Source organism: Typha latifolia, chromosome 3, assembly GCF_019914945.1.
Source record: "Typha latifolia isolate L0001 chromosome 3, TyphaL0001v2, whole genome shotgun sequence".
Taxonomy (NCBI): Eukaryota; Viridiplantae; Streptophyta; class Magnoliopsida; order Poales; family Typhaceae; genus Typha; species Typha latifolia.
In genome coordinates this window covers 16,845,624-16,859,146 of record NC_133088.1, presented here as the reverse complement: position 1 = coordinate 16,859,146, position 13,523 = coordinate 16,845,624, and the positions used below count along the sequence as shown (strand labels likewise).

At 35.1% G+C, this 13,523-nt stretch overlaps 1 protein-coding gene across 1 annotated transcript; it reads left to right on the top strand.

Annotated features, from left to right (window-relative positions):
• Positions 1-951: 951 nt before the first annotated feature.
• LOC140784432 (branched-chain amino acid aminotransferase 2, chloroplastic-like) lies at positions 952-13,077 on the top strand. Its single transcript, XM_073131846.1, has 10 exons — positions 952-1,255; positions 2,339-2,427; positions 4,053-4,227; positions 4,861-5,037; positions 5,121-5,252; positions 6,498-6,596; positions 10,514-10,630; positions 11,256-11,351; positions 11,774-11,886; positions 12,661-13,077. Exons 1-10 carry the CDS (start codon positions 1,121-1,123, stop codon positions 12,776-12,778), a joined length of 1,251 nt encoding a protein of 416 aa, XP_072987947.1. The 5' UTR covers positions 952-1,120; the 3' UTR covers positions 12,779-13,077.
• Positions 13,078-13,523: the final 446 nt, after the last annotated feature.

The following is a 13,523-nucleotide window of genomic DNA, read 5'->3' as shown; positions in this document are numbered from 1 at the left end:
GGTTTGCACAGGGTCTGATCTGGATTCTGAAACTAAATGATATTAAGGTGAGAATCTTAGATGATTAGATTATAGACAATAGTGGATTCTTAAATTAAATTTAGCATGAAGAGGTGCAAGCCTGCTACCCGTGGATCGATTTACTACTATTTCTTTCATCTTTTCATCTAGATTGGATAAGTATTCCACTGTCAATCCCCTCGTGCATTTTTGTCGTGAATCGCGATTACTTGCATCACTGCACACGTAAGATCCCCCCCTATTGACCTTTAATTTTCTTTTCTTTCTATTGGCAATTTCACTTTCACTTTCGTGCAACGTATACGTTTTCTTTTATTTCTTAATACTTAATAGTGTTTGGCGGATCTCAAGATGTACCCCAATGTAGTCCTTAACTCGGTTAACTCGTTAGGACTAACGGGTTTTCCACGGGATTAGACTTGTATGCGATTGAAGAAATATCACCGCTATCTTCTCATTCGTTACGCTCTCAGTTATATTTACGAGGAATCCGTAGTACACTAGTACATGGCAATAGACACAATTTTTCTTTTTCTTTTTCTTTTTTATTCAAAATTTTCTTTCCACGCTTCACATTTTTCAAGGAAAAATGAGTCAACGGCACCATGAACAACCTCTAATTCAGATTTGTCATTGGATTTTCAAGGAAACACCCCCGAATATGTGATTTCTTGATTTAATGGAAAAAAGAGAAGGAAAGGTAGAATTATTAGTAGAGAAAAAGAAAGGTGTAAAACCACAATTAACACGTGATGTAGGGCGTGAAATAAAAATTCTGATACTTTTTTACGTATATACCACGTCTCTCTTCCGGTGACGTCGACCTTTTTTTTTTTTTTTTTTTTCAAGTTTCAGCCTTTCAGGTGTATACCACGTGCAACGCACGCTCTTGGATTTGGTACTGACTCGTGTTAACTTGCTTCATATATCATCACGTCAAAGACCACGCCGTCTTCTTCTTCTTCTTCTTCTTCCTTCTCCAAACCCTCTCGCTCGCTTTCAAATCCCTTCCCCAACCCCGAAGACGAAACGAGAGAGAGAGAGAGAGAGAGAGAGAGAGAGAGAGAGAGAGAGAGAGAGAGAGTAACAAGCAAAAGAAATGGAGTGTGGCCTCATCATCCCTCGGTTCCGCGCCAACCACAGCGGCCTCCTCGCCTCCCCTTCTCTCCCTTCCGCATGTCTCGCCACCAACCGCCGAAGGCGTCTCCTCTTCCCTCCATCGTCGCTCCACAAGGTCCGGTTATCCTATCTTGATTTCTTCTCTTTAGGCCCTTCGATCCGTTGCTTCCTTTTCTTCTCTGAGGTGGTGGTTTCAGGATTCAATCTTGACCGCTTTCCAGTCCCCGTTTTTCTTGATGTGCTCGACGATGCACTCTTCCGTGTTTAAATCTGTATATTTGGAGTTTGGAGTTTAGGGATAGATAGAGCCCTATACTTTTATTTGATTCTTGGAATCAAAATGCAATCTTGGGGCCTTCTTTTCAAGATTCTACGGATAAAGCTAGGCGAAAAGGATACTTGTTTCCTTTTCTCGGGCATCCAGGCTGCTCAGCGATAAAAACTCGGAGGAATATCCTAGAGATTCCTATTATTTAGATGAACAGTCCTGTAGTGTAACATGAATCTTTTTGTTCCTTCCAGAACTTGTGCCCCCACATGCGACGTGCATCAGTCAAACAACTAGTTTCTTATGATATATTGCCACCATTTTGTGGGATTATTGCTGGTTTGGCTGACTGGCTTGTTAATGTCATAGAACAGAGGCGAAGACATGGGGTGCATTGGAAAAGTACCATCTGTTTACTTCGTTTTGCCTTTCCATGTCTTGACTCTTTAGAACTCTTGAGAGGCGCCCATGTGTTTATCAAGCCTATACTTTAATCAATGACATATAGCAGTCAAAGTGAACTGTAATTGGGTTAAACAAAGAATTGACAGCTCAAATTTATGGTCAATCAATCACCTTTACCATTTTCATTCTTCATGTTCAAGCAATCACCTTTACTATTTTCATTCTTTAGCTTGGATTACTTATATCACTGCACATATTCTTTTAAGAAGTTAGAAGTTTTCCATTGATACGGTTGAGAAAGGAGTGCCACATGATGCAAAGGAGGGGGTGAGATCCAATGGAAGGTGGACAAATAATGATGAGATAACACCAGATAACTAGATTTGTTGAAGTGTACTATGTTCTTTGGAATATTTCACTTACTATTACATTTGTAGTTTAGTTCTTAATTTCTAGTCATTGCAGGAATTTAGATGTGCAAAGCATGTTTCATGATATACTTTGGGTTTCTTGCATATCTTGCAGATTGAAAATAAGCTTAATCCTATGTTCTCTCTTTTTCTGGAGACTCCTAGCATGACAAGATGTGAAGCTACTGTATCAAGTACATACAAGTATGTATTTGAACTATGATGTCTCATGTGATATATTGTTTTGCAAACTTGTTATGATTATTTTCTCCTAGGTCCATTTGATTAGATATATTTGTAGATACAATTTTAACTTTTAAAAACAAACACCACTAGCAGATAGCCATCAAATTTCTCAGTTCTCACCCAATTACAGTGAAAAAAGAAGTGTTAGAGCTCCCTTTCGAAGAGGTAAAGCTCCCTTCCCTTCTCATTAAAGGTGGAGAAAGTGTATTTTGACTTCTAGTCTAATTAAATGGATGTCAAAAGGCAGCATATTATCTTAGATTAATGAATGGAGGCTCTACATAAGGGGATTTATTATCAAAGTATTGTACTTCAGATATATTTTGATGCACCATCTTTAGAAACATCATACCAAACAACCCGTTAGCAATTTTGTTTTACTAGAAGTAGTTTCCTTTGGAGTCTTCTCAACTCTGAGGTACTTTATAGTTCATCTTGTTTTTAGTTGAATGAAGCTTTGGTGTGATATTGATGATTACTGTAAAGATCCTATCCATTTTAAATTTCCTTTAGGGAAGGAGATGAAGTTTTTAACTTTTTATGGTGGCACTTTTAGTGTATGGAATGAACTTTTAGTTCCAGGTTTGCAGGTCATGGCCTCTTTCACTGGCATGGTTAATTAATACTCAGGAACTAGCAAACCTTGTTAATTAATACAATTTGCTAGTTCCTGAGTATTAATTAACCATGCCGGTGAAAGAGGCTATGACCTGCAAATTGACTAATTCACAAGTAAGTTTATACGTTCATAGTTTACTTTTATAAATTACTATTTACCATGATATTTGAATATATACAGTTGAGGCACTATCCTTTAAGTTTCTATAAGAATATTTTAATCTGAATCTGACCCAAATCCAATTTGCAATAGCTGATATGTTTATACATTGAGTAATTTGTCCGAAGACATTTTTTAGCCTCCTTTGCTTCTCATTATATTTAGTGTTTTGAAAATGGCATTCAGCTGATTCATGACTAATCCACAGCCTTGTTAACCTTATTAGACTGTCTGAAACAGTGCGTTGTTTACTAAGTCCTACATGCACATCTGCAGTAAGAGGACTAATAGGGAACCTAATAGTAGAACAGGATTTTTCATGAACAGTGTTGTCATACAAATGCACAACTTCTTACTCTTTGATGACTTGGTTAGAAGACAAACTGTAGTCTAGTGATACCATTACTTACGCGGTGTGCTTGCTGGTGGAAATGGAAAACATTGTATGGAGCAGATATAATTTGGAGAATTCTTCAGGTTCCCCTCAGGTTTCCAGTTTCCTCTTCTTCTTTTGCAGTTATTTGTGTTATGGCCTTATGAGTACTTTTATATCTGAATTTTTGTTGTAGTAAACTTGTTGGTTTCATGAAGTTCGCTGAAATAATTATGTTTGAGCCTGCATTTTTAATTATTTGCCTTTAACTTCATTACTTCAGTGAGAAACACAATAGTTTTCATGGCGAGAGGGGATAGTTGAAAACTTGGAATAGTCCTTTCTTATGTAAATAATTTTCCCACCTTAGTACATCAGTTGTTCTTTTGCTTTACTGCCAACACTTGATGTAACTTTCAAGTGTTTTGACAGGGAGACTTCTGATGTAGTTGATTTAGATTGGGAGAATCTTGGATTTGGGCTAGTGCCTACAGATTATATGTATGTTACGAAGTGCTCTTCAGATGGAATATTTAGCAAAGGTGAACTACAGTGCTTTGGACCTATTGAGTTAAATCCATCTTCTGGGGTCCTTAATTATGGCCAGGTTAGTGAGACTGAAAATTTTATTATCATAAGAATGTCCTTACCATAGTTTGAATTTTGGTTTCGGCTGATTTTTCAAACCATTACTCCTTATTGGACAGAGTAATTATGAAATTAGGTTTGCGATGTTTTTATTATATATATTCTTGTCTTCTAATTATGAGCATGTTTGTTCTTATCCGGAAATGGCTCGGCCAGATCTCAGGTTTGTCATGGTTCACTAAAGGAAGCAATTTTTTTATTTGCATCAGGTTAGGCCTTCAAATTTATTAGAGACCTTCATAGGTTCCTGTCTTTTAGTATTTTGAGAGCTACTTTTTATATGGAGAAGTCACAACCCTTTTTCATCAGGGACTATTTAGTAGATATCTGCAGTGCTGCTAGTTTATGTCCCACCAATTCTAACAAATTCAAATTTATTGAAACCCTAGTCATCAAGATCTTCTATTAGAAAACAGGATTGCTTAGAAGAGTTATTTATGTTGATTGCACTGGACATCAGGAAAACCAATCTTAAGCATTTAAGGCAGAACTTTTGACTCCAACAGTTCTACAGCTCATCTGCTCGAATGAATACTGCCTTAATTTTCATAATCAAATTATCTCAAGTAATATGATTCTTTTGTTTTTTCAGGGGTTGTTCGAAGGTCTGAAAGCATACAGGAAAGAAGACGGATCAATTTTACTTTTTCGCCCGGAGGAGAATGCTTTACGGATGAGAATTGGTGCAGAAAGAATGTGTATGCCTGCACCAAGTATTGAACAATTTGTGGATGCTGTAAAGTTAACTGTTTTGGCAAATAAGCGCTGGGTAAGTGATTTGATTTTTAAACTTTCAAAGAAGATTTAGCATACAAGTTCTTATTCATAATAATATTCAGTAATCTAATGCAGATACCACCTACTGGTAAAGGTTCCTTGTATATCAGGCCACTGCTTATGGGAAGTGGGGCAGTTCTTGGTCTTGCACCTGCCCCTGAATACACATTTCTTATTTTTGTCTCTCCTGTTGGTAATTATTTTAAGGTTAGTTAAGTTACTTTTCTTACCACCATATGGTATGCTTTAGACCTATGTTTCTCCATAATTATCTATCTGGTATAGCATTTATTTTCTTCTGCTAAAAATCATTTTGTGAAATTATTATTATACAGCTGTGAGGACAGCAAGTTACAATTGGTAAAGAGTCTATTGCTTTGTAATTAAAGAATGAGAAGTAATACAAGTAGGTAGTTTTTTTTTTCTCCTTGTATGTTCTAAATACAACTTACTTCTCATCAGACAGAGTTGAGAAAGTCTTTCTAAATTCCAAATCCTTCATTATTTTTTAGGACCCCTCAGAGAGTCTCTCATAAAATGAGGAAATCATTAACTTATTCCATACGAACTTATATGGGATTAATAACATAGTAGATTGGCATGTGGGGTCCTAAGGTACAAACGTGCATATCTTAGTAACAAGACTATCTTTGCCCATCTTCAAGGAGGTATTTCAAAAATTTGTCAGATCTTATAATCTTATATGAAGCAATGGAATACTTCAATTTATGGAGCATCTATCAACTTGCTAGCCTCATAGTATTTTAATGATGATTAACATTAGGTATAAAGTATAACCACCTCTGTTATTTGGTGGTCAGGGACATTGGAGGATTACAGTTCTTCCGCTCCTTGGAAGTTGAATGGGGATAGATTACTTAATTATGTATGTGATGACACTTGGTATCTGATCTGCTTAGTGAAGTCTTATGTTTAAGAAAGCAATTGTTGTCGTAAATATGGATTTCAGGCTGATTCTATGAATGGCACAGTAGAATGTAAGATCATTTTCATTGGCAAAATTTTTGGTGAATGGAAATAGAATGACCCTTTAATTTTGTTCGTCAAGAGTTAATATACTGATTACTACCTTTTATGGTTTCGCATTTGAGGAAACCTACAGTCACAAGCGCCACCTCAGCCTACCCCCAACCCTTATCCCTTTTTTTGGTGGGTCTCATACAGATCAGAGTTTTTCAAGAAATCAACTGTCACATCATCTGTCCTTTTCTGATTTTGCATTTGAATTGCACCTGCAGTGCATTAAACTTTAACTCCTTATTTGGATTGACACATAAAAGCATGATTGTTGCCATTGTATAAATAGGTAATGGTATCTGTGCAGTTTCTATTTATTCTGAAATCTGATTTCTAATAAATTTATTCCTTAGATACAAAGGCAGAGGCTAACAGGAAGCTGCATGTGATTGCTTACCTTTTATGTACTTTCAGGAGGGCTTAGCGCCTATCAATTTGATAGTTGAAAATGACTTTCATCGTGCAGCCCCTGGTGGAACTGGAGGTGTAAAAACTATAGGGAATTATGCTTCAGTAAGTAGACCTATTAAAACTGGTTAGTCTATTTGTGATTCATTGCTAGAATTCTAGTAGTAGATTTTTCTATGAACCTATGGCTGATAATCTTTTTATATATCGTGGACACATGTCTTTGTTGTTATGTTTGGGGGTTCTATCTAATTTTTGTTATATAACTATCTGGTCAAATTGTGTATATTGCAATATGTTGTTTATTGTTTCTTGGATATTGATTATGCTGATGTAGGATTGATAAAGTTTTTTTTAAACAAGTTTATTATGTAGGATTGTTTAGAAACAAATATTCTAGTGAAATATTGATGCGAACCAGGTCTGGTTGGATCACATTAAGGGAGATATTGGGCTCGATGGATTGAATCTATTTATCTTTTAATTAATTCATAATTATCTCTTATGTAAATCTTTAAGGTAAGTCTAGTTAAGTCATGTAAGCCTTTAAGATAATTCTAGTTAAGTAATGTAAGTTTTTAAGATAATTCTAGTTAAGTTATGTAAGCTTTTAAGACAATTCTAGTTAAGTTATCTAAGGCTTTAAGGTAAATTCTAGTTAAATCATGTAAACATTTAATGTAAATCTTAGTTCGAGTCGTGTAAACTTTTAGGATTAGTCTTAATATGACTCATTATATCCAACCTCTCTATATAAGAGGGTCAGGCTCATTTGTTTAAATATTCATTGAATTCAAGCATTGAGAATTATATTTTAGCTTTAGACTATCTTAGGAGTAAGAGCAAGAGTAGCATAGGAGTAGTCGTAAGAGAAATCTAGAAGTAGAAGTAAATTAATTGTATTCGTTTATTTTTCTAGGAGTATATGTAATCGAGAATCCTAATCTCCAACTCCTAGCCACCCTCTACCTCTATGAGCCATACGGTCGACGTTCACCACCTCACCGTTGTCCACTACCTTTCGATGATCGCCGTAATGTCGAATTAGCAGTTTTTGTCCAGTTTTGAGCTTTATCCACTATTTCCTTCATATTTTTTTAACCTGATCTTGGAATCAGTTCATTCCAAAGCCAAGATCTATGACTCACGAGGCTATATTCGATAAAAATTTTAGAATTTTTTTGCAAATGGATCGGTCCATATTTGATTCATATTAAATGTGGCATTGTTGATATACATTGTGCCACATAGAGGAATAATAATAGAGGCAAAAGAGGGACCTTGTTTGTACTTAGAAACACGTTATAGTGCCATAACTCATGAAGGGAAGACATTGGCATAATAAACCTGTGAATGCATACTTGATTTAAAGTAAATGACTAAACGTATAAATTGTTTTGGTAGATGTTGTGTGGTAAATCATGAAAGTATGAGATCACATAATGGCTGTGAATGAGTAGTTGAAGGTTAGCTCAGTGGACTTAAATAGATTTGGAGTTCATGCTATGGTGCTCCAATTTGGTTCATTAGGCCTTGTTTTGTTAGGATTAGTTAGTCGCATTTCTTAGTCTTGATTTTTTGAAGAGTAAAATTGATTAAATACGAAAAAGATAAAAAGATGTTTAATTATTGAACTAGTTTAGGGGTCTTTAAACCAGTTCAGGGAGAGTTCCTAAACTCAAAGCGAACAAGGCCTTAGATATTTGAAGTTTGAACCATGAAGATCTTTGGCGTTGTTTGTTTTGAGTTTAAGGACTCTCTCTGGTTTAGGGATCCCTAAATTGGTTTATTAACTAAATATTTTTTTATCTTTTTAGTATTTAATCAATTTTACTCTCCAAAAAATCAAGACTAACTAATCGAGTCTGGGGCTTAGCCTCAAACCAAGCAAAGCTTAAGGTTGATGCTCTCTTGAAATTTTCCAACTTTCAATCTTCAAACAAGGGTTGAGCTTAGTGATATGGATAAAGTAATGAGCCATGGGAGAAGCATTGGAGGCACCTAACTGGCCTTTGCGTGCGCATATGATTAAACTTAGTTTGGGCTAGAACAAGCGAGGGTTTAGTCTATTTGAGTAATTTTAATGTCATCTAGCTATCTGTCTCTCTTTTTCTTATATTTTTGTTACTATAGTATGTAGGCATGACTAATCTTGATTTAAGGTGTTTTGGGGGTCTTACAAGTCTACTAGCTAGTGGTTGATTAAGTTCACACTACCTAGATAACATTTCTTTTGATTATTTAGACTAGAAAGTAGAAACTTGAGTTTATTAAGGAGGCAGCCCCTTCCACTTCTTATTAAAAAATTTTGATGAAAATTTTCTTATAAAAGGTACTGTTTTCTTCTTTTTCTTCCTTTCTTCCTTTCTTCCTTTCTTCCTTTCTTCCTTTCTTCCTTTCTTCCTTTCTTCCCATGTTCTTGCTCAGATTGATCCATTAGAGGATTAAACTCTAGAAGTGTTCCAGTGAGTCGGACTGAGTTCCCTTATTATTGTCTCTCCTTTTTCATCTCTTTTTTTTTCAGCTTCCATTTCAATCTTTCTTTGCCTTATGTCTAGTATTAACCTAATACAAAAATTCCTTTGCAGATATGTCATCTGTAGGGCTTTGAGAAGTAGAGGTTTGCTGCTAAAAAAATTTATTTGCAGAAAATAGGTCCCTTTCTGATCTTTGGATAAAAAGCTACCCACCACTCTTACTCTTCCAATCCCTCATCCTCTTCTCTGTAACATCCAAGAAATTCCAGAAATCCAAAACCTGCAGGCCTTATTTATTTAGTCTAACCTTTGTAGAAATTAAGGGTGTCATGCAATTGAATTAATTAGCATGGATCCTACAAGTGCCCTCAGCAACTTTCTAGCAATTTGAAGGATTTCCTTGTGGGGGGGTTCCTTTGTAGACAAAGTAAACTAACTTTGCTTTGAAGCTGTTTATTGGTTGAATAGCTTAATTTTGCTCTTTTTTTTTGGAGCTCTTGAATATCATCTTAGCATATTAGGTCTGACTAGAAATAGGGTCAACCTGTGTGCTCATATTTCACTATTAGATCATCTTAACGGCTTGTTGTAGTCGTCATAGATCCAAGTCACACTGCATCACTTCGCTTGATTTGCAATCGTACTGCATCACTTCACTTGATTTGCAACCAAATTAAGCTTAGGCTGAGATTTTCAAAGGCAGCTATGCATATAGGGCTTCAAAATAATCAAGCCAACTTGAGCTCACCTTGATAAGACTCGATCAAAGCTCGGCTCAAAAATGAGCTAAGCCAAGCCTTGATCGTGAGTTGGCTTGTTCAACTAGGTTCAATAATAAGACTAGAAATAATTGTAATATATATATATATATATATATATATATAAATTATGAGTAATATTGTCTAGTTCATATTTTTGAATTAGACCTTATTTTAAGCTTGATTGAAGCCTAAATCAAGTCTAATTTAGTTCAAGCTTGATCAGACTTGAAATTTACTTGAATTGATTAAAGCTTGAAATTGCTTGTTAATCGGCTCGTTTAGGCTCATTTATCGCACTGGTCTCAAAAACTAAATTATCGTATTTTCAGAGCACCAGTAAAAGACAAGGAGGCCACCTTTTCACTGTCGAAAGATGGCGGTCTTTCAAAATTGGCTCAAATTGAAATGATTTCAATTTAAACTTGATCACAAATCTAGACTCAAAATTATTTTCAATTCAAGCTCGATCAAAGCTAGGTTTGATCAAGCTTAGCTTGATTGCAACCCTATATGCATGGAGAGCTTAAACCGTTTACATCCCTCTATCTTATAGAAAGTAGTTCTCTATTAATTTTAAACCATATGAGGTTTATGTTTTTGGAATTGGTTCTATATATTGTGTTTTCTAGTATTCCATTTGGTTTATGTTATTGAAGGCATATTGATGTGGTGGTTTAACGCCAACAAAAGATGTTAACTTTATCGTTATTGAGTATCCACTATGAACATTGTGTTCAACTATCTACGTGTTAATGCCTACTACTTTCTTTTGATTCACATGTAGGTTCTTAAAGCACAAAAAATAGCCAAGGAGAACGGCTATTCTGATGTTTTATACTTGGACTCTGTTTACAAGAAGTATTTGGAGGAAGTGTCTTCCTGTAATGTATTTGTCGTCAAGGTATGAATATGAGAAAGTAATGATGATAAATAACCATGGCTTATCATCATTACATGCATGATATTTTGGCCAGTAGTGAGTAGAAAAAGTTTATACTGAACATATTATTGTAGTATATATGTTGTAACTCGTAACCAAATTAGAAGTATTTTAAAAAGTAAACTTAAAAGCTAGACTCGACTTTGAGCTACAACTCCCATATGAAATAGAAGAAACAAGGTGTTGATAATTAATCTGAGTTTGGAACAAATAACAGCTTTTGTTGTTTTTCTTTTTTCTCTTAGCTGCTTAGTTTCAGGTTCATGTAAAGAATGAAAGGGACCAAACATAAGGGCTTCAAACTCTCTTGACTGTAGATTGGTTGAACTGAGGGAATTATGACTTGAGGATACTGTCCTCTTGCCTCTTGGCATACCTCTCCATTATAACAGAATAGAGATACAGTGTTGAGGCCTGTCTAATCTTTTTTACTAATTTATTTGTAGTTAATTTGCAGCTACTTTTTTGAAGCTATTTTCCCTGTTGCATTTCATTTTCGATTTCAAGGATGGACAAGCTGTCCATATATCTATCTTTTGTCATTGCATATGAATCATATTCCTAACTTTTGCTATCTTGGTTGCAGGATAATGTTATTTCGACCCCAGCAATAAAAGGAACTATCCTGCCTGGCATTACACGGAAAAGTATAATTGATGTTGCCCGCGGTCAAGGGTTCCAGGTACTATTTCTCACTCAATAAGATAATTGGAAGGACTTTTATGGCATTTCCATTTAACTTTTCTGGAATTCATTTGTCTAAACTAGTTGTTTTTTAGAATAAATTTGTCTAGAATAGTTGTTGTAGATCAATATGTGGTTATTATGTGGAGCATTTTACTGGTCAACTTTGTTTTGGTTTCTTTGTTTTCCAATTCAATCATTATGTAGCTAACATCATCAATATCTACTTGTCAAAGTTTCTTACCTATGAGCACATGTTTTAGGCTTTAAGGACATTTTGAGGGGTCTTCTTTGACATTTATCATATCTAGAGGCAGATTTTACCTCTGCAGTTTGTAATATCAGCTGAATGAAGCCAAAAGTAAGCTATCTTTAAGCGTCATTTTCTTTTCTTACAGTGGAAAGCCTAAATATTTGCAGGTTGAAGAGCGCCTTGTATCAGTAGAAGAGCTGCTTGAGGCTGATGAGGTTTTCTGCACAGGAACAGCTGTTGTCGTATCCCCTGTGGGAAGTATAACGTACCTTGGTACAAGGTGAATATCTCAGTTATCTGGGGTGCAAGTAGTTATATTTAATAGATATCCTGATAATATGATAAAAACTCTTGTCAGTTAATTGAATGAATTTCTTATGAAAATACTTTTTGATGAAGTTCTTAAACTAAAAAGTCCATTCAAGCATTTTACATTTTTGTGATACTTGTCTGTAGGTTGATAGTTTTGAGAGCATCCTTTGAGGCAATTGCTAATCCACCTTTCATATGAATTATCAAGTCAATAGAACTGAATATTCACTTTATTCCTATGTATATTGTGTTTGAAGATTCAAAATAGCATCCTTTTTTGTGGTTAGCTTCATATAATTTGTCCTAATTTAGTTCTGGAGATGAATGAACTGTATATATCAAATTTATCATCATCCCCTTCGATCACCCTTTCCAAATGTAGGAAAAAATATGCAGTCATGATCAGTGGTTTTATGAGCAAAAACTACAAAAATGTTAGTAAGATACTAAGATCTCTTTCCTGCAAATTTGTCTCCCATATTTATTTAGCAGATAAATGTCTCAAACACAAGAACATGCAAATATTATAATACTGACTTCTAAAATAATAAAGTATACATTGATATTATTCTAGCTAAAAGTTAAACCAGAAATAATTATCTCTGAGTTTTTAGTTCTATGTGAATTTATTTATGTTATTTATTAAATTGATTGTCATTAAAAGAATGGGTTCTTCCTGATTAGTGGTGAGTTGTTATTTATTAAACTTAGAAATTCTTGCTGATTCTCTTTGTTGTTGCAGGGTGGATTATGGAAACCGAGGAGTTGGTGTTGTATCTCAGCAACTCTACTCTGCGCTTACTAACCTTCAAATGGGCCTTGCGAAGGACAAGATGGGGTGGACCGTGCAATTGAAATAGGACATGCAGATCATCTCTCCAAATGAACCTTTGCTGCTAATCTGTCCCATTTTGTTGTCACTATTTGATTTGAGACATGTTTGTTGAGTAGGTGGTGATCATAGCAGTATGGTATACTCCTTGAGCATCAATTCAAGCATGAGAATATGAGATACTTTAATTTTATGGATGGAAGATGAAAATAAAATTCATCAACCATAATCATAAACAATATGAGATGTGACATTCATGACTTTAGTGAAGGTTCTAACTTTCCATGGTTCCTGGAAGGAAATCATGGTCTGTGAGATTTGCACTTATCTTTTAAGTAACTAAGTTCCCTTAATTCATGTCAAAGAACTTCAGGCATATATAATCAATCCTTGGAGTGGAAAATGCTAGTCAGTTTGCGTGTTTGCAGCTTTTTAGAGTTGCTCGTTAAAGATTAAAGATCCCTGTTATTTGCAACTCTGGAAATAAGTCCATGGTTTCATTTTCATCAATAAGATTCTTGTGGTTTTCTACGGTATTGAGTTGATTCCTGTGGTTGAAGTATTACAGAATCACTCCTTTTCGTTTTCAACTCTAAAAAGAAGTTGCAGACCGTAGGTTCTCCTTTTCGTTTTCAACTCTAAAAAGAAGTTGCAGACCGTAGGTTAAGTTATGGGAAAACTAGAACTGCAGGGAGTAAATTTTAGAAGCTGCAATCCACATAGATCTTTATACAGAAAATGGAACCTTAGGCCGTAGTTCTAATTTGATGATT